At 44.6% G+C, this 25,310-nt stretch overlaps 1 protein-coding gene across 2 annotated transcripts in view; it reads right to left on the bottom strand.

The window, feature by feature from the left end:
- Positions 1–25,310, bottom strand: part of Vps8 (vacuolar protein sorting 8) — a 255,758-nt gene that overhangs the window by 30,150 nt on the left and 200,298 nt on the right. For both annotated transcript variants that reach the window (XM_084591219.1, XM_084591295.1), the window contains exons 28-29: positions 15,795–15,844; positions 13,240–13,390 (exon numbers count right to left, since the gene is read on the bottom strand). In XM_084591219.1, the coding sequence (XP_084447345.1) occupies positions 13,240–13,390; positions 15,795–15,844 (201 nt within the window). The remainder of the gene's footprint in view (positions 1–13,239; positions 13,391–15,794; positions 15,845–25,310) is intronic.

Genomic DNA, 25,310 nt, shown 5'->3' with positions numbered 1-25,310 from the left:
CACAATAACCTGGAAAATAAAACTAGTTCAAGGCTTGCAGTTGCGAAAATTCTTAAAATAACAGCCCTAGAGGTACGTACCCCCATGGAAATAGACGCCTGGTACCTATTTCAGCTGGAACAGCACATTTCCAGCTGAATTTCTAGCTGGATTGCCATTTTCCAGCTGGAAAGAAAGGATTTTCTAGCTGGAGTTATTCCAGGTCGAAATTTTCCAGCTGGAGCTTGACTGGAGGCGTAAGTTTTTCAGCTGGAAATAGATGTCATTGCAGCTGGAACTGCTTTTTCCCAGCTGGAAAGCACAGCTTTCCAGCTGGATAATTTGGGTACATGGTTCCATAATCCAGCAGGAAGTAAGTTTTTTTCACCGGGACGCGAGTCTTAAAACAGTCGAAAATGGTTAAAAATCGATTGAGAAAAACTCATTTTCGGAATGTTTATCCTTTCGAGCATCTGCACTCAAATTATTAACGCTGAATTCGGTCACGAAATGCGACAAAATCGGCTTTCAAAATGTCATGGCAGCCACGAAATGCCACCCGAAAAGAGGAAATTTGTTCGAAATTCCCACGCGCGCCGCGAGCGTTGCAGCCGGCTGATCGCCACCATGTTTTCTTTGATCGGAATTTGTGCTATCTCAAAATGGCTTTGCTCAAGCGGACTGGCTGCACGTGCCGTTTTTCCAAAGGCCGTTTATGGTCTCTGGTTAGGGCCTGTATTCAGAGTTTGTGGCGTTATCGAAGTGCCACTATCTCATGTGACCTCGAGTCATCTGATTGGTGGAAACGGCGGGACATGAGGTTGCCTCCTTTTATGGTTCCCTAGTGGCAGCACCCGATTCTGGCATTTGCACCAATCAGATGACTCGAGGTCACGTGAAATAGCGACACTTCGATAACAGGGGCACTTGTTTAACCTACACCAGCTACACCTCCTATACCTACAATAAATTTTTGCTGCACTGGTGTAGCTGGTGTAGGTGAAACAATGGCCCCAACGATGCAAACTCGGAATATGGGCCTAACTCTCACACGGCGGCGCCGTTCCATGTCTCCCATTGGCTGGCATGACCGAAGCGTCATTTCTTTCTTTTTCTTCTTTTTGCGTTCGCCGCTGTCATTGCTGCTTCGTGCATGACTGCGTTTGCGCTCGTGTTTCAATGCATCACTTTGTGGAGAGTTTTCCCTTGCGACAGAGATGACGGAAAACAGCAGATTGTAACCGTGCACGCAATGAGCCTTTTGGAAGCCGTAAGAAACGGGCATGAAACAAAAACCAGATGATGCCGGCGACAAGCGCGCCGTCGGGACCTGCGCTACAGCTGATGCCAGACTTGTTAGATGTGCAGGGAACTCAATCACGCTACCCAATGACGACACCACGAGTTCAAAATACAGCGCGAATTGCATCCAGGATCACGGTACACTTCAAGTTGACTCCACCGCCGAATGCTAGTCTACGGCACAGCCGGCGTACTGTGTTGAGTGGTCAGCGCAAAATCCATTCTGTCAGGGAAGTCATGGCGCAAAGCGAGTTTCACCTCGCCGTCAAAGTAATATATCTCGCCTTTCGGCCCGGCCGCGCGCTCAGAAAAAAAAAAAAGAAATCTGCATCAATACCATACTTGCTGTGCGCCACCTTAAAATGAAAAATGCACTGTAGAATATACCGTGCCATTTTCCCTGACGGCAGAATTTTTGTTGGTTTCCCTTACATTTCCCTGATTTTTCCCAGTGCATAAAGTTTCCCTGACAATTCCTGGTTGCTATAGGGACCGGACAGCTGAATAGGTGGAGCTGCCTCTCGGCGCATTGGAACGTTCTGTTTGTCGTTGGTTGTGTGGAAATGGGAAATCCTAAGGTTTAGATGACGTTGTGTGTGAATATATCCTCAAGAGAACAGAAAGTTGGCCTAGTTGTGTGAATATGTCCAGTGAAATGAAGTCTGGCCAAACAAGGCTGGCGAAATGTGGTGCGTTGTTGGCTCCACTGGCAGCTACACAAACTTGTCGGACGCTTTTAAGTCGATTCATTTCTACGGGTTTCCACAGAAGCACGAGTGGCAGGTGACCCAAGCATGGTTCTTTGAAAGATAAAGGCACGAATCTACGTATTTGGTTACTGTGTGGTAATGGAAAGTGCCGAATTTTTAAAATTCCGCTTGCTACCGGATGCTCTGTGCCTTCTGTTCCCCAGGAGTGACGGCACGAGAGTCTCGGAGTCGAAGTCGCACTCCTTCATCTGTAGTCACTTTATTGACAATTGGAAATCGAAGCAATCCAACAGCGTAAGTTACAACGCTAGCATTTCCCCGCCTGTGTACAAGAAAACCGCAGCATGGAAAAAGAAAAGGCAGCTCCACCATCGTTGTTCATGCTGCATTACGATCTTCAGTGATGGGCAGAGACAATATTTATGCAGCTACTTTCGCTGACATAGTCAAAGATAATTTCCTTTTTTCTATTAACAGAAAGAGCAGATAGGAGACATGAACAATTCCTATTACCATGATCTTGTCATTTTTCCTCTTTTCGTTTGCCAACCAATGAAAATTCGCTGAGAGCTCTGCGTTGATACTCTTAGAATTCGTTAACATTTGTTTGTGACATGTCCATTTTGCCTAATAAAATCACTCACTTCACAGCTCAATCAATACTGCATGGTCACAAAATCTGCTATCGGCTTCATATAAAAGTCGAACAAGAAAAAAAAATAAAATTTAATTTGTGGAAACTAGCATAAACGTAGCATTTTTTTTTTTTAATTTCGAAGACCGTGTAGGAAATTTTTTTTTTCGCATTCACATTGCACCCGACACGGCTTTACGTATTTTCTAAGCAGCGCCCATTTCCTGGCAAGCCTAAATACATATGCTTCTCATCGGCGTTTTAGTGAACGTGAGATTTCCTGATTGTGGTGTAGTAAGATAAGACCGTTTTACCTCTCTCAGAAATTGCTTCTATGGCAATTGTAAACAGATTTAGCAGCAGTCCGGCAAGCTGCTGTGACAAAGTTGTAAAAGGAATGGCTTTCAGTTATCCGGATTCCTTTACGTGCAAATAGAAAACTACCTACATGGTCGTGTCCCCTCACACTCATCAGGTATCGAGTTCAGCTGGGTATCGGCCCCGCAAGTTCGTGGTACGCTGAGAAAGTAGAACACCTCAGCGAACGAGCCATCAGAGGGATTCATTCAGAGGGATTCAGAGGGATTCAGGCTTGAAGAACTGGCCAATCTGTTTCTGCGCGAAAACTGCGCAACGGTCAGAGCGGTGAGAAATTCAAATAATGAGGTGCTGGACACCGGCACACAAGTTCGGGCAGAGCCCCACTATTACCACGCGACTCTACATCACCACTTTTTCTTTCCCATAATGGCTGTCTCCACGGGAACGGTCAAAGTCGTCTGCTGTGTCTGATGGTTTCAAAAAACAAAAAGTGATGCTGTCTTGCAAGCTCAATCAACTGTCTGGAGTTGCAGTTGGAATGAGAGTTGGAACGCAAAGCTCTCTTGGTGGTCGTATTTAATTGGGACACCCAGTGTACCACAAAATGAAGTAAAACCAGCATCTGTTGTCAGTTCGCTAGTGGGCTCATGTCAGCACGACTCCGTTCACAGTTGCCGCAGCGCTGTGTGCCACTGGCTCTCGCTCGCAGCTACATGCAAACCAACCGACTTGCCCATTCTCCGTGCAACTCCGCTACCAGTCGAGTTCTATACAGATCTCTACAGTAGCCAAAGTAGTCAGGACCGTAGTGAGATTGGCGGTAGGGAAAAACAGTCAGACGTTCCACCAGTGACGAAGGACGAGGTCAAGAAAGCACTAGAAACTATGAAAAGGGGGAAATCAGCTGGAGAGGATCAGATAACTACAGATTTGCTGAGGGACGGGGGGGATATCGTGCTAGAAAAACTGGCCACCCTGTATACACAGTGCCTGGTGTCATCGACGGTACCGGAACCATGGAAGAATGCAAACATTATCCTCATTCACAAGAAAGGGGACTCTAAGGACCTTAAAAATTACAGACCAATCAGCCTACTGTCTGTTACGTATAAGGTATTTACTAATGTAATCGCTAATAGAATCAGGACAACCTTAGACTGCAATCAAGCAAAGGATCAAGCAGGGTTTCGGAAACGGTACTCTAGTATCGATCATATCCATACCATCAATCAGGTGATAGAAAAATGCTCGGAATATAACCAGCCCTTATACATAGCATTCATTGATTACGAAAAAGCATTTGACTCAGTTGAAACCTCGGCGGTGATGCAGGCATTGCGAAATCAGGGGGTAGACGAGCCGTACGTGAAAGTGCTGGAAGATATATATAGTGGCTGCACAGCAACCATAGTTCTGCATAAAGAAAGTAACAAAATTCCTATAAAGAAAGGTGTTAGGCAAGGAGACACAATCTCTCCAGTACTATTCACGGCTTGTTTAGAGGAAGTATTCAGAGACTTGGAATGGGAGCAGTTAGGGATAAGGGTAGATGGAGAATACCTCAGTAATCTGCGATTTGCTGATGACATTGCCTTGCTAAGCAACTCGGGGGATGAACTGCAAATAATGATTGATGACCTAGACAGGAAAAGTAGAAAGGTAGGCTTGAAAATCAATATGCAGAAGACTAAGGTAATGTTTAACAGCCTCGGGAAGGAACAGCAGTTTGCATTAGGTAGCGAAATACTGGAAGTAGTGGACGAATATGTCTACTTAGGACAGGTAGTAACCGCAGATCCGGACCATGAAAAGGAAATAACAAGAAGAATAAGATTGGGATGGAGCGCATTTGGCAAGCACTCGCAGATTATGACTAGCAGCTTACCGGTATTGCTCAAGAGGAAAGTATACAACAGTTGCATCTTGCCTGTACTCACCTATGGGGCTGAAACGTGGAGGCTAACCAAGAGAGTTCTACTTAAGTTGAGAACAACCCAGAGGGCTATGGAACGAAAAATGGTAGGGGTAACATTAAGAGATAGAAAGCGTGCAGAGTGGGTCAGAGAAATAACTCAAGTTACCGACATTCTAGTAGAAATTAAGAAGAAGAAATGGACATGGGCAGGACATGTAGTGCGAAGAGAGGATAACCGATGGTCGCTGAGGGTAACAAACTGGATTCCAAGGGAAGGAAAGCGTAGCAGGGGGCGGCAGAAAGTTAGGTGGGCGGATGAGATTAAGAAGTTCGCAGGGGTCATGTGGATGCAGCTTGCACAGAACCGGGTTAAGTGGAGAAATATGGGAGAGGCCTTCGCCCTGCAGTGGGTATAATCAGGCTGATGATGATGATGATTACCAAAAAAGACAGGTGCAGCATCTTTTTCATTTTACATGAACGCTGACCATTACAACTACCACTACTACACGGCTACACGGCTCGGCGGTATTTGATCTTCAGGCAGGTTTCGACTAGACCTAATATAAGATGGACGCGCAGTGCAGGCGCAATTCCAGTCTTCGAAGTCGTCTTAACAAGTGCTTAACGAAGGTGTTCCTAGCGCATGGTGAAATCACGCGCGCGGCATTTTCGAGTATATAACAGAAATACCATGCGCCGGGCGGTTTAAAAAAACGCATGCCCTGCCGAGGACGGCCCTTTTCTTTTTCAAGATTTCCCGGTCAAAAAATACTCCTTGCGATTACTCAAAGCAGCTCAAAGCTCTCAAAGCCACACCGCAAAACGACGGGTAGGAACATGCTCAAAAACGCCTCGTAGAACGGAAATGACTGCGCCGCTCAGCTGCCTCGGCACTCCGCTGTTTCGGCACTCCGCCGCGGGCGGCGCTGTTCCGCCGAGGCGACGGTGGCGCCATACAACAGGCGCCCGGTCCCTATACACCCTGGTGCTACTGCGAAAGGGGCTGCGGAGGCAGTAACGAAACCACAAAATATCCTCTCTTAGCTTGCATCTCAAATGTATACACATCTACATTCCAAGCGTTCAAAAATTACTGCAAAGCAAATGGCTCCAGCTTTTTAGGGACATTCGATAATTTGAACATTTTTCCTAGTCCCTTGAAGGCTGAATAAGGGTCCCGTGAAAGAGCTGCACATTTAAAAAAAAATAAAAAACTCTGCTGAACAAAGTTTAATATTTGATTTGATACTTTACTTACGACTTACTATTTGGTATTCAAACACCACTAACAGTTTTTGTAATCAATATATGCAGCCGTGAAGCACTTCCGCCATTTTCTCAAAGGAGGCACTTTTTATATCCCAACTGACCACAAACCTCTGACGTCTGCACTGGCATCCAGCAGTTCCTCCTATGCTTCTCACGAAATCAGGCAGCGACACCTACATTTACGAGTTTATATGCGAGATTCGTCACGTCAGCAGTGAGTCGAACATAGTTGCAGAAGCTCTTTCTCGCGCTGAAGTCAATGCGACGGCAATGGACGGCCAATCATCGACTTCATGACTATGGCTGCTGCTCAACGAGCCAATGCTGAGCTGCAATGGCTTCGCACGCGCGACACCCCTCTGGTGTTGAAGGACGTCTTGCTCCCTGACTGCGCCGTTCCTCTCGTTGGTGATACATTGACTGGCCGCCCTCGCCCCTACGTGCCTTCATCATGCCGCTAAACAGTCTTTGATGCCCTCCATTCTTTGGCTCATCCTGGCATCCGCGCAAACTCAGCACCTCGTCACGGCTCGTTGTCTGACCTCGCATCAACGTCGACGTTCACCGCTGGTCGCGCATGTGCTTCAGCTGTCAGCAAAGTAAAGTGCACCAACACACTGTGACTCCTCTTGGATCCTTCCTGTCTCCAGACGACTGCTTCAGCCACCTGCACGTTGATATTGTCGGTCCCCTTCTTCCCTGCGGGAACCAGCACTATCTGTTAACCTTAACAGCAGCAGAGTCGATCGCAAGAGCACTCATCACACTCTGGATAAGCCGCTACGGTGTCCCTTCCACCATTATGACTGATCGTGGTCATCAACTTGACTCAACATTATTTTCCAACCTATCTCGGCTCCTCGGCATCAACCACATTAAGACGACCTCTAACCACCCAATTTCCAATGGTGTCATTGAACGTTTTCAAGCGATTGAGCGAACTGAGCAGCGAGTGGCTGATACAAGAGCGAAAACTTTCCAACGAGTTGAAACTACGTTGCTCTCGCCGTTCGAGCTGCCGCGACAGCTCAGAACAGGTTTTTTCGCTTGCATGTGAACCAGGTTTAAGCTTCAATTATGGTGTCCGCTTTCCCTGCATCATGAACTGAGTGCCTACCCTTCATCCTGCTTGGTCTCCACACCACACTTCGCAGCGACTGTTCTACCTGTGCAGCAGAGCTGACGTTTGGCATTACTCGTCGTGTTCCTGGCGAGTTCTTAGAGCCTTCGCCACCCATGCCTGCTGATGCCACAGATTACACCTGCCATCTACGTAGTGCTATGAGCATTATCGTGCCATCACGCCAGTGCCAGTATTCTCGTCGCATCCACGTCCCCCTTGACCTTCAGCGGTGCACTCACGTGTTTGTGTGCTACAATGCCGTATGTCCACCCTTACGGCCACCATATGATGGTCCGTTCCAAGTGCTCCAGCGTGCTCCTAAGCACTTTATACTGTGCATCAACGGCCGAGAGGACACGATATCCGTTGATCGTCTCAAACCTGCCCACCTTGAATCAGACATCATCGGCAACTGTGCCACTGCAACCCCTCTCGATCGTGCCAGTTCTTGCCACGTACGATTCGCACCCACAGCGTCCGCTTTTTGCCATTCCCCTTCACTCATGGCTTCATCTGTAGGGGGGGGGGATGACAGTCTCAGCACACCTGCCAAGCATGCGCAGTTTGTTCTTCGTGGCAGCAGGACTGAATGCCGGCGGTTCGCTGTCCCGTTCCCGCCCGGCGGGTCCTGTCAAATATATTTGTAGACATCTCCACAACCTCAATTTAAAGGACCAAGCAGTCAGATTAGTTCAAGTGCCATCATGTTTGTACTATTCAGAATTTATTTCTGCCTGCTGTGCTGTATATTAAATATTTATTTATTTATTGTATATTTATTTCTGCCTGCTGCCTGGTGGCTGTATATTAAAAATGTGTGCCGCACGATAAAAAGATCAGCGACTGCCTTGAAAAATCGGAAGAAGACGGAAGAATAGCAGATCTCGCATCGACGCGTTCAACCGAATACCGAATATCCGGTCCTGCGAATACTAGGTATTCGATTCGAGAATTGAAAAATTGGAAAATTTCCTATTAAATTCGTATTTGAGTATTCACACACCCCTAATTTTTTTCTCAATTCGTCAATTTTTTTGCCGTATAATATGGATTATTGTCACCTCTTCTCCACACAGCCCACATGCCAGTTTACAAAGAGTAAAGCTGTGTGTAAGGTGTGTGTCCAATGCGCAGGCGACATAAAATTACTTCAATGAAGCGTTCTTGATGAAGCTGTGCTTATAGAGAATGCATATTTTTTAATTTCTTTGCGTTGTGCTTGTACAACGCACACATCTAGTGTCTCATTTAAATTAATTCTAACATGCCGGGCAAACGGCTGTGAGTACAGTTGAATCCTGCTTCAACAAAATATTTTTAATTCCCCGTCAGCTAGCCATAGAGGCCAATGCAACTAAGTTCTCGCCACAACGATCCATTTTTTGGGCTTGCTCTGCTTTAATGAAATTTTACCTGAGTGAGCTACGCTTGGAAATTTATTTTACGATTATGAATAATGTGCCCACTGCAGTACCCCTAAACAAACTCATAGAGGGACGCTATTGTTGGGTGGTGATGATGCACAGGTGCAATTCACCTTCATTTGTGCAGTCAACAGCCGTTCCTTTCTTTGGAGTTCAAGGCGACAATGGCTCAAAAAAAGGAGACTGCAGCGGAATTTGGTATCTCACACTGTCGCCATAAAGACGCACTGGTACTGCACTGGATGTGACATCGACTGATGCAGCTGATGTCCACAGGACAAAGGCAAATAAAGCTGAATTATGACATGCAGTCAAATCCCAAAGAGTTCTTGGGCCCATAATGAAACTTCAGCTTTAATGACATTTATCGCGCATCCCGTCACTTTTATTACAGCGAGGTTCGACTACGCTTAGGTAAATGATATTGTTCTTTGAATCCTTACTTATTGCAGTTTCGACTGCCATGGAGACTGCACAACACTGGAAGCACACTAAGGCATCTTTACTGTTTTTTCTCGTTTGTAGTCTACTATGGCACTGCCTACATAAAATGCTCATCCATCAGTATAAAATGTTCTATAATTTCTGTACTTTCCATTGAGGGTCAAATTTCCTGTAATAAGTGTTCATGTGGTGCCCAGTTTTTGTGGAATTTTTAAGTGTCAAGTTGCACACGTTGGGGAAACTGTACCAAGGCGGCAGTGGGTATGCACAACGCGGAACATTGGGTAGCGTATCGAGTCATTCTTGGCTCTTTTCTTTAAAACGAAGCAGGAGCAGCCTGACTGCTCGGGGCTTGTTATTGAACAGTGTCCTGGATCGGCATTTTGTAACTATATTGCGTAGCAAAGGTGTTTGGATAGTGAACGAATTTGCAGTATGTAAGAAAGTGTGAGCATGGTTCTTCTGTCTGAAAGCGACTCGTTTGTTTCCGCCTAAAGGCTTTTTACGGGTGAAGTCCTGTAGGCACCAATTGACAGATGAAAACCAAAGTTATGGACTGGGCCATTTCAGGTATGAGGGTCTTCCAGACCGATGAAGCAGAAGCATGAGCATACGAATAAATCTGTAAAAGGCACGTCCTGTCTGATCCCCAGCGTTTATGTGACAGCACTTCAAGTAGGTTCAAAGATCGGGATGCTTTCTTTTTGGGTGCGTTTACGTGTGGGCGGAGCTTTCTGTTGAATGTAATGCCTAGAAATCTGTGTTTTATTGGCAGAGCAACGTCATTGAGATAAACTGTGGGATCCGTATGCAAACCTCTTCTGAGTGAGAACAAAACAGCTACTGACTTCTGTGTGGAGAATCTGAAACCATTTCTATCAGCCCATGTTGATTTACTATTAACTGGATTTGCCTCCCGCATGTTGATACACTAGACGACATACATGCTATTTGCAGGTCATCGACGTAGTCAGAACACATGATGGATGCTGCGATTAAATTTTACTAGGAAAAGAGTAGTACTTAAGATGCACCCCTGAGGCGCACCATTTTCTTGAGTTCTTAAACAATGTGGAACCGTACTTGAAATGACCGGTTAGATAAAAAGCCAACAGCCACGAATCCCAAGTCGCGCAAGATCCCAAACCTCCATGTGGTGTCATAGGCTTTTCTGAGGTCAAAAAAGACAGCAAGGCAGTGTTGATTATGTATAAATGTTTCTCGAACCGTATTTTCCAGGCGTACGAAATGATCAATTGTCGGCTTTTTTAAAGGGGCATGACAGGGTCATTCGATGTATCGCCATTTTATACTTCTTTGAATAATATACAGTTCTATGATCCTACTCGCAAAGTTTTAGTGCCTAGCAGCGCATATTACAAAAAAACGCAATTGAAATCGGGGAACTCCTCCCACACCATTTTGAAATGCTTGTGTGAAAGAGGATATGCGGCGGAGCGTCGTCTGCAATGCAGGCTGTAATATCAAAGGACATGTCTCTCTTTTCTGCAGGGGAAGGGGGGGGGGACGACGACGACGACGATTGACACAGTAGTCGACCCTCATGCAGAAGTGCTTGATGAAGATGTTAAAGCGATATAGAGTAAGGAATGTTGTCTTCAGCATAAGGCACGGTCAGGTTATAATTTCCTTTAGCTTTTCGAAGCACTGATCTTTCGCATTACACCAGTGACGACGCCAGCACAACCAGCGGTCGCCTATCACCGTAGTGCGAGTTTTTCAGCCCCGCGACACCGACGGAACTAATCAGCGGACAGTCGTACGATCTGTTTTGGTCGGATTGGAGGCCGAGCGAGGACTTCGATGAATGAATGGCCTGAACAGCTGGCAGTAGCGAGCCCAAATTGACGACTGCTTACATCACAAAGTGAGTGCACATTGAGCATGAAGCGTCGATATGTGACCCTGTCTAGCGAGCGCAGTAGGCAGATGTTGGCGCCACTTGTGTGTATACCCGGCGCAGGCAGGGGATGTAGCATCCACGACAGTTCTTGCAGCGCAGTTGTAGTTTGTAAACAAATAAATGTGCAACTGATGCGATAAGAAATGGATGGTTTTGGTATTGCTAGCTCAGCTTGCATTTTATGCCGTGCGAACAAGCAGCATACATCCAGTCGTTACAAAAGCTATGTAAACAAACAGTCGTAATCCGTGAATAGATGCATTCATGTGGGAGTTTATATTGTTCACTAAATATTAAATAGTGTATGCTTACGTAGAAGCACTCACGAGTCATTTGCTGGAGAAGCACTAAAAAAACGGAAGGCGCGGTTTGGAAGTCGGTCCCGACTCGGGGGAGGCGGGACAGAGACGGCGGCGACTGGAAGGTGCCGATCGCAGTTGTGCAGTGTCCTCCAAAATGTGCGCCAAATAGCATTCAGTGAGGACCTGATGCAGGCTGCTTGTTAAGGGACACCATGAAAGATTCTGGTACTTCTGCTTGATTGCAATGTGATTGGCTCGTCTAAAAAGCAGGCATCCATTTCCACCAAATAGTGTATTTACTTGAGTAAAGAACCCACTGTTTTCAAGAAAAATTGACGTCAGTTTGGGGGGCCATTATGCAAGAAAAACCTGAAATTTCTTTTGTGACGGCCATCTTATCATTCTACCCATTAATCATCAACGAAAGTCCGCGGTCAGCCACGATCATGACACCGGCTTTTAGCATCATTCTAATGATTTTGTTGCAGTGCCCATCCCAATCGAGGAATGAAAAAGCGAACATACTGAAATCCAGGCGCAACCAGGTGAGCCGAGCTAGCCACCGCCAGCACTCCTGTCAAGGCCACTGACACTTTGCGAATTCCTTCTTCCTCCCAACCTTTAGAGATAGCATCAAACAATAAACACACTGTGATGTTACCGCAGACCGAGGAAAAAGTTTGAATTATCCGAAGTTGGAATTTTCGAATGGCATCGAAAAAACTGACAAGAACCATTTGCATTACGCGTAATGACCATTTACTCACGTAATGAGGCCACTTACATAATGAACCGACCCACCCCCACTTTTGGCACAGAATTAAAAAAAAAAAAAAAAGCGTTAGTTGTTAGCTCGTCCCTCATTTTGCGACGTCACCATTGCATTCTACCGCGTTGGGTTTTGCAATGACGGGACTGATGCAGCGGTGGCTCAGGCTTTCGTGCGCTGGCCGTGGCCAGACTGAACATATAGTTTTGCAATATTGAGCTTTTACTGAACAGTTTGTTGGAGTTTTGTGCACCCTACATCAATGCACACGTCAAGGCAATGTGTTCAGTTTGAATCTCTTTGTAGTCTCTCTTGATTTTGATTTGATAAACTTTAATAACATTTTGATCCATGCATCCTTCAAGCAATTCCTCCTCAATCAGATAATTTAGGTCACTCTCTGAAATGACCCCACAAACTGTATTCAATGACCACTGTGGACTGACTGTGATAGGGGCGTCTCCAAATGATGTAATCCCTGCTAGCTTTTCGCATTGGTGGTTAGAGGAGGTCACCATTTGGTAGCATTTTGATTTTGTAACCCTGATCTATGGCGTCTGTGAGTCATCACCAAGAACGGCAAGACTTGTCAGGCAGTTTTTTCTGGGTGTTCGGACTGGATAACACTAAAGCATGGAAAGCTGTTGAAATTGTTGGTGAAAAACTTGTTTGTCACATCGGTGCGACCTTTCTTGGCAGGCGGGCGATCGGTTGCAGAAAAGGAAGAGGCCATGAATTTGACATATTGCTTGGGTATGGTAACAACCACCCTCCATGGAGTCCAACAAGGGGATGGGACAGGGGCTTAAAAGAGCACCCTGCCAGCGCCAGCTGTACACCTTAACCACCTAATATGGCTTAACTCAGGGTGATCAGCCGCACAAGGTTAACCCTCACCACCTGAAAGAAGGAAAAATCCATAAAAAGAGGAGACGGGACAGTTTCAAGATAGAAGACAGAAAAATGAAAGATGGAGGGGAGGATAGCAAAATGCCACTGGCACCTATGGGTCAGCTCAAAGGTGCCATTTCTACAGGAAGCTGGGGCCAAAATGGTGTGCTGCCTCCACTAAGGGGCCTTAAAGGTCCAAACAGTGTTTGAAAGGTCTTGCACGTCTTACCGCCAAGGTCTCCTCAATGCGATAGCCCTCAGATGTTTTGAGAAAGGCGCACACAGCACTTGGCTCAAACTGGCACATGAGCTCAATGTAGCGTTCTTGCACTGCAGCAGCCAAGCAGTCAGCGGCACCCTGAGCCAGGCTAGAGGCTTCCCTGCAGCACACACAGACCATTGCTCAAGAATATCAGGCATACTACCAGAGGAACAAACATATACACCGCAAACTATGGACGATGCAGTGGCTTTTCTAACCAGTCAGTCAAATGTGTGAGGCATCAGCTGGATAGCATCTACCTCACTTATCGCAAAAAAAAATGTGTACGAGGACGAAGGTTGCATCTCACGACGACTGATGCTTTAAATCAGAAGTATTGATATAAAATGTTACGGAGACGTCCAACATTAGATCTTCATTCCTCTTTGCGTGGCACAACACATTTTACATCCACTTTTATAGCACTTGTTTTCCCCTCCAAAGCACAATCTGCTGCTGATGCCTTCGGCTGGCTTTAGTATGCTGCTCGCTGAAGGTCCCGCTTCCATGAGATACACTCATAAACATTGCAAAGCCCCGCTCCTTTTCTCAACTGAGTCAAAAGTACTGATACCTTGAAATTAGTATAATTACCATATTTACTTGAATTATAACGCATAACCTTTTTCTCCAGAAAAATTTCCTAAAGACAATATGCGTGCCAGAATTGCCTATGAAAATGAAACTACGGCAGCGATACCCTATAGTCATCAGTGTCACAAAATTAAATGACGGTATGGTATCTCACATGCATTCATGGAGGTAGAAAAGTTCTCCGAGCAGCATTAGAAAAAGCATTGAAGTCTCTCATAGTTCGAGCTGCTTAAACCCCATAAACAAAATCTACAAAAAGTGTTCCAGGAGTGATGTAATTTTGTGCAAGGAAGTCCGAGGTTCTTCAGTGCAACAAAGCATTCTCATGCCAAAAGTATCGGCATCACATGCATCCAAAGTCATGGCCGAATCGGCCAAGCATAGTTGGAAATTCGCTGTCTTGTATAACCTTCGCGTCGTGGTTTGTCTTGAATATAGTGTGTATAGTTCATTCAGCATGCCACCTTAACATAATTGTTTCAGAAACCTGCGACTGCTTTTGCAAATAACGTTTGATGCCATAGCTCAGCAATCCTCTTTCATGATGCCTCTGACCTTATGCGTCGTTACCATCAGTGCCTGTTAAAATAACGCCGAGGTCAAAATATTGTATTTACTCGATTCTAAGCACCCCAGTTTTTTTCTGAACGTGATGACGAAAACTGGAAGGGTTATTAGATTCAATAAATCTAAAATACTCCTTTCCCATTTTCGCTGTTGATATCTTGACGAGACGGGCGCAAGAAATAACATTTTATTTGGCAAAAAAACTTGGCAAAAATCTTGGACAAATGTGATCCCGCTTGAAGCTGTGGCAGCTCTGTTAAAACTCATTTTGACTTTCGTTACGGCTGTCAATCAGCTCACACCAAAAAGAGCAACGCGGACTCGCTGATGCCTGCTAAGCTCTGCTCAATGACTGCCCATTCCAGGTCCACATGAAAACATGCTTATATTTTATCGCTGTTGTTTTCGGCAGGCTTTTGGCGTTGATTGCCGCCAGGTGTTGTACAGCAACAGAAGAAGCTGGAGATTGTGCCCCCCCCACACCATCTCCTGCTCTACAACAGAGAGTCCTCCTTGTCTCCTTAATTCGAATGCAAACTTTTTCCTGAAATTCTTTTTCTGAAGTTTAGAATCATGAAAATATGGTAATGGCAGTGCTTAATAAAGAAGTGGCAGGATTGCAAAACCAAAGCTTTTTCAGCTGCTTGCCACATTTCATCTAGTCTTGTTGCATCTTCCAATGCATAATCTTATTCACCGAGAGCTATGGCTAAAAAGTGGTCCTCCTTGCTGTGCAATGAGCTATGCAGCTGTTGATGTTGGCAGCACTCAGTGAAAGACCCTAGTTTGGCATACATGTGCACAACTCGCAGCTGGACAGAGCTTGATTATGAACTTAGTGAAAGGCGACTGAGGCAGTTGCATGGTTTGCTTCTCTGCGAGATCAATTTATTTACCGAAGCATCACAACTGAAGCAATTGCACTTGTTTTTATACTCATGTGCATTACAACCAGAGCTCGTTGGAATCAAGCAAATATGGTTTATACTGGAGAAGACAAATTTCTTCTGTGCAATCCTGGTATGCTCCTTATAAAAACCTCCAATTATCAATGAGGCTGATCAGTTGCAACAAGCCTTTATGACCATATTTTAGCTGCTCAATAATGAAAAGAGTGAAGCATTTGTTCCTTTAGATTACTGCCTATGAGAAGATAAATTAGCAACCATTTGTCAGTATTGTCCAGAAGCACTTGATGGATCATTGTTCTAACCCTTACTTTTAAGCACTTGTTAAATTTTGCCACCAACATGCAACTACTCTTTGGGTGAACTTCTTTTAGGTTAAAGGCTCCCCTGAAACAATGGAGCAGTATGCAATGAGAAAGGAGCAAATAAGACATGCAAACAGATCAGTCTCACCTGTTGTTCCAGACACCTTGCAAGAAGTGGTAAAGCACCTTTGGCTGCCCCTAGAGACAAAAATTCCCTATAAGAATGTAGTCTAACACCTCCTTCCCACCCTGGTGAGCAGCACTGTTTTGTGCTGCTAACAGTATAAGCATGGCACAATGGAAACTTTCCCAGTGAGCTAAATTTTACTCAACAAAAATAGTTATCACTTCACTGGCTGGAAGACAGAGTATGATATTCAGATGAATATTATGTGGGAACTAAACAAAAGAAACAAGGGCATATTAAATAGGAAGTGTGCTATGTAGGGAATGACTTTCCCACTGTTTCCCAAAGATATTTACAAAGTGAAAAAACTTGCTTTCTCCTCACCTACTCTACTCGTGAGGGCTAAACAAATATCGTCTACCCACCTGCCTCTCACTCCTGCCAGACTCCCTGTACTGCAGTGTACAAGACGCAGCCCTTATATTTAGAGGCTTTCAATGAAAAAGTTGGTATATAAAAGGCACCTGAATTTTCCCAGCTACGGCAATGGGAGTAGATTCTACATGCTTGCGAGACCATTGCGAAACGCTCCATGCCCTGAGAACACTCATTGCATGAAATGATAAAAAAAAAGAAGAGTCAACACTCGGGTCTAAAAACAGTACTGCACAGGCGGACCAGCAACACTTTTTCTTCACTCAAAGCTAGCAAAGGCTTCATCCACAGACGCACAGTAAAAAAGTTTGCCAGTTTTTGCGCTGCTGAGACGCCCTCTTCGTACTCGTATCGCTGTACTCAGGCATCGGGCACATGCAATACAGTATACGCAATCAGTGGAAAACGCTGCCACCAAACAATGTTGCAACTGGAAACTACCTCTTGGCTTTTCATTTACTAATGCTTAAGGCACAGCTGTGAGATGCCCATAGGTTTCATAGTTACTGCGACTGCTGTTTTGCAATCATGTTCACCTAGGAACGTTGCACGAAGGTAAAAAAACAAAAGCATATAAGACGCACTAGGAAATTTTTTGTAAAAGAAAACTGTGTCTTATAAACCAAAAAATATGGTACATATATCAGCAAGGTACATCAGGGATAAGTGAAATAATGCTCGTGGTGCGATTCATGTTTCTCACCCTCCAAAGACCATTAACAAAATTTGCTATCAATATGACCCATTTCACTGTTACCTGAAGCCTATTGTGTTCCCAACGGACAAAAGGAACTTCCCTCATAACTACCAAATAATCATTATAATGTTGCTAGCTGCTCTTAAAATCTTTCATGTATTGTGACCATACCACTCATGATAACTACATGACGGTACCGAAAATAAGCCCCTTAATTTTCTACAGTGTAAAATATTACGTTCCACGGGAAACCCTTTGCATAGCCACTACTCCTGGCCTCGTTACTTTGCACTGCACAGTCCTGTATCTCAAATTATCGAAAGGCCTTGAAAGAACTGACAAGAACTATTTGCATTATGGCAAATTTACCGAATTTACTCACGTAATGAACCCATCTCCACTTTTGCTGTAGAGAATCAGAAAGGAAAAATGTTAGTCGCTAGTGCATCCCTCTCTCTCATGCCGTCGCAGTCGACGCACATTTCTTGGCAACACACCAAGATGCTGCACAGCAATAAGGTTTACCTATCGACGTTTTGGCACAGTGGGAAGGGGAGGTAAACTTGGCACCTTAACAGGAGTGCCAGCGGTAACTTGCTCGGCTAACCCCGCCGCAAGCCTGTTTTTCAAAGGGCACATTACATTATCAGTCCCAGAGTGCCCGGGACTACTTGCTGACAGTTGTCCGGCGATTTTCTTCGGGCAGCCCAGAAGCCCCACCAGTAAAGCCCCCGGGCCGCCGGCCATTTTGAGTTAAACTCCAAGCACATTCCGAGTACTTTTTGTGTTCCTACCAAAGAAGTTATATATAGAACTTTTGGAGTAGCAGTCCCCAATGGACGCCAATGCAGGCGGGTGAAACAGGCTTACTCAGCGGCGGCCATGTTGCAAGTAGCAAAAAGCACACAGCGCCAGCTGGCACAAGTGCATCGAGCCAGCACTTACACGGGTGCACATCCAAGAAAACCTTAATGAAGTCATCTTGTCATTAAAATTTTTTATTTAGACTGCCGATTTCATGTTTCATGCTCATTACATTGTGATAAGGGTGGATGCAACCGGCGGCGAGCTATAGTGTTCTCAGGTTTTATCACTACTTATTGGACCAGAAAACAACTTCCTGCACTATCAAACAGAGCCGTGCAGTACACAGAAAACATCCATAAACGATGTTTCAAAATTAGTGCACGCATTTTGATGAACACTATTTCGGGATGAGAATATGCACTTAGATATGCACTGCGATACATATGCTTCGCTAAGAGCAGGAAAATTTTTTCTCCAAATGAGCGATGTTCATTGCCTGCATTATCAATGCTGCTGCGACATAAGTCTGTTACATTAATGGCATTAATAGCATTTCAATAATATATCCCCTTCAGGCACTGCCATATTTCATTATATTTTTGCACGGAGTGCAAATTTCCGCCTTTGAATTTGCCACCCGTAACATTTGGACCCGCTCTGTCGAGTATGTGGCGCCATCTCTTGTTGCTACAGAAAAATGCGCTTGTAAAAGATGGATGTCACAGCGTTCTACGGCGGGAGGAATCAGTAGCTCTTATTTTTGCATGCCTCTTTCTAAACCGATACCTAATAATACTATTTATTGTAATGAATGTGTCAATAAGAGAATGTAGATGTTGCATGCGAGATTTCATTATCTTAGACATAGAAAAAGTGCTTCACCAGACTTTCAGAGTTTCGCGTCCACAAAAGCGGACACGGCGTCTTAATGCCGAAATTGTTAAAGTGTCCGCGGCGCTTCGTTATTTCGTGCAAGAGCAGTATGTAATCCGCTGATTGCGTGAAGGTGTCCTAATATTGAAGGCGTCAAGCTATTCTCAGTTGAAAACATTTATTCATGCTTAATAATTAGTTAGAAAATGCAGAAAATGTTGCAATGTTTTCACTCATGTGAGGCGCCATGTCCACGTGGATATGTGGAAGCAAATAAATATTTTTGCATAATCTTTTATACTTAAATTTCGCTTGGCCTAATGATCATGCATGGTGCAAAAAAAAAAGTGTTTCCTTTCAGAAAATTTAATTGGCGCCTGAAGGGGATATTAGCACTGCGACTTCTAGAACTCGTACAACATCTTTTGAACTCTTATGGGTAGCACAGTGAGTGAGAAAAAATGACAGCCTTTTAATTAAAAATGTTTGAAGCTGCAAAAATTTGATGGTGCTACAGAAGTGCAGGAAAAAAAAATGAATGATCGCTTTGTATCTTCTTTACGTTATACTTGCCAATAGCTAGCCGAGGAGACACACCAAGCGCCTGATGTTGGTTTCTTTCAAGCAGTCCAAAAAAATACCAGGAGCACTTAACACTCTTTACGTGCTGTGAATGTGTAAACATTGAGTGCTACAGTTTTCTTCTGTGGAGCGTTTATTTTAACCAGCATTAGCTCAGTTTTACATTGTTTTACGTAGTTTAGCATTTGATTTTAAATTCTGCTCTAGAGACCTTTTAAGTGATATATGATTTGATGCTGTAGCCTAAAGTTCGATTGTTATGAAATTACCCAATTAACACTCATCAACTATTACCTGCAAATATTATAGTGCAATATATCGTACTAAATATAAACTACTCAACAATATATGACTACATTATAGCATAAAGTTGAATTTATTACAGAGACACACAATAAGTCTAGTGCAATTATACTCGACATAATCTACACAGCACATTTATATACATTCTGTAGATGCCACGGCATGAGTAAATAATGCTGCATATTACCTTTTTTTTTTCAGAACTTTTTCATTGAAATTTGATCCCGTGCGATATAAGAGCGTGAAGATATCCAGACAAGTAAAAAGTAACGTAGAGCCAGAAAAGGGACGTTATATAAGGAAGAACCCGTCAGAGATATGTCTTTCTTGCCCATTACAAGATGGCGGATGCCAGCTTCACTTTTAACGCACAACCTCCACTCCAGAAGTTCTATATAACCTCCTTGGCTTCTATAGACAATATTGTACGCTAAACAATGACCCAATCTCTCTAAGCAGCTGTAAGACATTTGAATTTTGTGTCTTGGCTTTCTTGTCTTGAATTTCGCTACACATGGAAGCGTCCAGAGCCCCGAGCACGGATAGTTTGTTCGTGCTGGCCAGAAGTTCACCTGTCTCGCTATATTTTCAGCGCGCAGGTCTGAAAGCGAACCTCTTGGTGCTGGAGCAGATAACGCTTGTTGCAAATGCTTTTGAAACACTTTCGTCTGCTTTGTGAGCAGCAATGGCAAGAAAAACTTGCCGAACTGCGGTCTGTAAAACGCTTCACATTCAGGCATGCCATCCTCCGCTCGCGAGAACCACCAACTGATTCGTGTCTCTGTTATTCATCTTTAAGTATTACACGTACACCAAAAGATAAACGTGCGTGCAGCGTCACTGCAAAAGAACCGAGTCATGGTGATTGATGGTTGGCATCGACTGCTAATGAGTGGCTAAGAGCAAACGATGGAGGGGGCTTGCAAGGTCATGTGACCCTCATGATGCTTCCTGTCAGAGCAGAAGTTGAGACCTGTCAGCAAGTAGTCCGGGACTGGAAAATCGAATGTACCCAGCGTGTTCGCTATCACGCCGCGATAGGGGCGGACGCAATCTGCTGCCCCAAAATCATCGAACGTGTGATAGCAGCAAGCAAATGCCTTTTCAAGCAAACAATGTTAAAAGCATGCACCATGATCGCGGCTGACAGCGTTTTCCTTTCGTTGATGAATGAATGCATGGAAGGATGCAAAGATATTGCAAAAAAAAAAAATCCCATGTAATGAACCTTGCCCTCAAACCCACTTCAATTTTTCTTAGGGGAAAAGAAAAAAAAAAAAAAAGACATGGGTTCACTACGCGAGCAAATCGCTTATAGTGTCATGCAATCTTACCCGGACGCGGTCTAATTGGTGTGAGACAAATAGCACCCGTCAGATGTTATACAGCCTTACATGGATGTCAGCTGAGAATGCGCCGCCAGAAACACTTACCTGTATTTCCAAATCAACGGGGGTCAAATTAAAGAGAATTTAGTTGTAAGTCTCGGAGGTCACGCGGAACAGACAGCACGGCAGCCCGCGGCTGCCGTGCTGGTCATGGCGCCTGCTATTCAAGCTTTACTCACTCTTCCATGGTTTTACTAGGTCTTATCCTCTGTCCCGTGCCGGTCATGGTGTCATTTAAACTTCACCCACTCTTCCATGGTTTTACTTGGTCTTATCCTCTGTCCTGTGCCGGTCATAGTGCCATTTAAACTTTACCCACTCTTCCATGGTTTTACTTGGTCTTATCCTCTGTCCTGTGCCGGTCATAGTGCCATTTAAACTTTACCCACTCTTCCATGGTTTTACTTGGTCTTATCCTCTGTCCTGTGCCGGTCATAGTGCCATTTAAACTTTACCCACTCTTCCATGGTTTTACTTGGTCTTATCCTCTGTCCTGTGCCGGTCATAGTGCCATTTAAACTTTACCCACTCTTCCATGGTTTTACTTGGTCTTATCCTCTGTCCTGTGCCGGTCATAGTGCCATTTAAACTTTACCCACTCTTCCATGGTTTTACTTGGTCTTATCCTCTGTCCTGTGCCGGTCATAGTGCCATTTAAACTTTACCCACTCTTCCATGGTTTTACTTGGTCTTATCCTCTGTCCTGTGCCGGTCATAGTGCCATTTAAACTTTACCCACTCTTCCATGGTTTTACTTGGTCTTATCCTCTGTCCTGTGCCGGTCATAGTGCCATTTAAACTTTACCCACTCTTCCATGGTTTTACTTGGTCTTATCCTCTGTCCTGTGCCGGTCATAGTGCCATTTAAACTTTACCCACTCTTCCATGGTTTTACTTGGTCTTATCCTCTGTCCTGTGCCGGTCATAGTGCCATTTAAACTTTACCCACTCTTCCATGGTTTTACTTGGTCTTATCCTCTGTCCTGTGCCAGTCATAGTGCCATTTAAACTTTACCCACTCTTCCATGGTTTTACTTGGTCTTATCCTCTGTCCTGTGCCGGTCATAGTGCCATTTAAACTTTACCCACTCTTCCATGGTTTTACTTGGTCTTATCCTCTGTCCTGTGCCGGTCATAGTGCCATTTAAACTTTACCCACTCTTCCATGGTTTTACTTGGTCTTATCCTCTGTCCTGTGCCGGTCATAGTGCCATTTAAACTTTACCCACTCTTCCATGGTTTTACTTGGTCTTATCCTCTGTCCTGTGCCGGTCATAGTGCCATTTAAACTTTACCCACTCTTCCATGGTTTTACTTGGTCTTATCCTCTGTCCTGTGCCGGTCATAGTGCCATTTAAACTTTACCCACTCTTCCATGGTTTTACTTGGTCTTATCCTCTGTCCTGTGCCGGTCATAGTGCCATTTAAACTTTACCCACTCTTCCATGGTTTTACTTGGTCTTATCCTCTGTCCTGTGCCGGTCATAGTGCCATTTAAACTTTACCCACTCTTCCATGGTTTTACTTGGTCTTATCCTCTGTCCTGTGCCGGTCATAGTGCCATTTAAACTTTACCCACTCTTCCATGGTTTTACTTGGTCTTATCCTCTGTCCTGTGCCGGTCATAGTGCCATTTAAACTTTACCCACTCTTCCATGGTTTTACTTGGTCTTATCCTCTGTCCTGTGCCGGTCATAGTGCCATTTAAACTTTACCCACTCTTCCATGGTTTTACTTGGTCTTATCCTCTGTCCTGTGCCGGTCATAGTGCCATTTAAACTTTACCCACTCTTCCATGGTTTTACTTGGTCTTATCCTCTGTCCTGTGCCGGTCATAGTGCCATTTAAACTTTACCCACTCTTCCATGGTTTTACTTGGTCTTATCCTCTGTCCTGTGCCGGTCATAGTGCCATTTAAACTTTACCCACTCTTCCATGGTTTTACTTGGTCTTATCCTCTGTCCTGTGCCGGTCATAGTGCCATTTAAACTTTACCCACTCTTCCATGGTTTTACTTGGTCTTATCCTCTGTCCTGTGCCGGTGATAGTGTCATTTAAACTTTACCCACTTTTCCATGGTTTTACTTGGTCTTATCCTCTGTCCTGTGTGCCATTTAATCTTTACCCACTCTTCCATACCTGAATGCAAGCACCCCCTTCATATCGTTTTTGATCAGACCTTCATGAAGCTCCCTTCTGCCTCCTCATGTTTGCACTTGAGCAATGCTGGGGCTCCCTCAATTTCAATATGCTGGTGATAGGCCCTGTACGACTTTCCAGCACCCTTGAGAAAGTTTCTAGCGAGCAGCACTTTCAGCGTATCCATGCTTAAGGTATGCTTTTCCCTGATGCAGGTTTGACACGCTTGTTATTGACAGAGATTCTTGACGGTGAAGAACCAGCCTGTTTTCATAGCACAAGCAATTGAACAACTCATGTAGTTCTTTGTAGCCGAACAAGTTTCTTAACCTTCCCTGCTCTCACTTGATTTAAAAGGCTGGCATGCGCCCAGAACATTTTGCACAATTCCCTCCAATCACTTGTGGCTTGGTTTAAATTTGCTTGCAAACATTTATTATGGCTATGATTCTCTAGTTTCTGAAAATTTGTTATGTATTAAGCTCAGCGCAAGTTGCATTATAATTCTGCCACCTGTGTGCTGCCACTGTTTCGACTGCAGCAGCCTATAGCAAGTCTCATAGCATGCTACTGCCCTGCATCAAACTGCATTGGATCACATTTTTTTTTTGTGGGCGATGCCATTAACGGCTACTATGTGGCAAATACCAGTGCTCTGCTAAATTTGATGGCAGAACATCAAAGCAGCTGGTTTGGAGCAGTTTTGGAGTAATATATCATTTTGAAGCAGGAAGGAGCAGGGAAAGAAGTTAGGAGTAGAATGGAGCAAATAAAACAGCACTTCCATCCCTGATCTTTTTCCACACTCTCAACTCAGACACACATGTATTGTCTATTTCTTCACTAACGCCCTTTTTGAAATGCAAGTCTGGGGATTACTGCTTTTCTGCCTTTTTCCCTCCAGGAACAAACATGGCAAGTCCGATTTCATCTATTGATCGGTGCCTCGCTTTTTAGTACACCTCTGTGGATGACATCGATCGTGAAAAGGCCGCATTCGTCACACCTTATGGTTTAGCCATTCAAAGTGATGTCACTCAACATAGTTCATGATTCAGGAATTTTCGAGCTGGCACTGCACTTCCTTTTTCGGGCCCCAAGTCAGCTGCTTTTCCGTCAGATTACGGCAAGGCTGTAGTCTTTTCCCCTAATCTTAGTGCAGACCACAAAGGGCTTCAGCGCAATTTTGGGAAATATCCCTTGAGGTACAATCAGCACATCTGGTTGAAGACTTTGGGGTATGAATGCATCTCAGACTTCCATATTCCCCAGTCAAATTAGGATATAAGCAACTGTCAGCCTTGCTTCAGTCACTTTGTTTAAATAATTTCGTCGGCACGATTTTTGTCTATGCAATACAGTCGAACCCGGATACATTGAACTCAAAGGGGACCACAAAATAGTTGGATATACAAAAATCGACATCTCTAGCGGTAATGAACCCATGCTCCTTTTTCGCCACTGAGAATTTAAAAAAGTCATTATTGCATGTTTCATGTCGTCATCCTCGCAGTGCACCAAGATGCTGTAACATCATTGCGCTGAGTGCGTGTGGTGGCTTACTCAGCTTCTCCAGTCGCCTGGTTTTCAGTACATTCGCTTTATCACGTCGTGAAAGCGCATGAGGTTTTGTCTGCCATGTGCTGACCTGGCTCTTACGACGTTACCCACCAGGCACAGAGTGTTCAGAACACACACTGAAGAACACAAACTTCTGCCTGCCACATGCTGAGCTGGCTTTATCAGCACATGCGCAGTGCGTGCTGCTGCAAACAAAGACAGGAAAAAAAGGGAGGACAGGGAGAGAGAAAGCTTGGCACAATTTTTCGTTCCCCAATGGAGGAAGAAAAGAATGCAAATGCCTTTGCACTTTGCTGCTGCATGTTGCTCCCTAACACCATAGCTGTAATGGCTGTGTCTACTCCGTACCAGCCGTTGTCAAACCCACCCCTGCTAAGTTCCTTCATACACGTGGCATGCAAACGTCATGTGGTGCCGCACTCCAAAAGACTATGGCATATGCACGCATCTCTGGGAAAAACTCACTTTCCAGGGGCGGTGCTGCTCTAGACTGGCCATTGTTGAACCAGTTCTCTCTCGTTCCTTCCGTACGTGGCTTGCGACCATCACGCGGCAAACGACCAAGGGTGATGCAATTGTCTTAGGGAGCGGAGTTTGATATATCGAACTAACGATAAAATTGAAGTTCGATATACAACGCAACTTTCCTATACTTTTACAAGCGATTTTCAAGGGGATAATTTGCGTGTTCTATCTAACCTAAATTCAAAATATCCGGGTTCATTAATCCGG

The sequence above is a fragment of the Amblyomma maculatum genome, chromosome 1 (genome assembly GCF_055883805.1).
Source record: "Amblyomma maculatum isolate TAMU_Amacu chromosome 1, ASM5588380v1, whole genome shotgun sequence".
NCBI lineage: Eukaryota > Metazoa > Arthropoda > Arachnida > Ixodida > Ixodidae > Amblyomma > Amblyomma maculatum.
The sequence above is the reverse complement of the archived record's forward strand: the minus strand, read 5'-3'. Positions and strand labels throughout refer to the sequence as shown.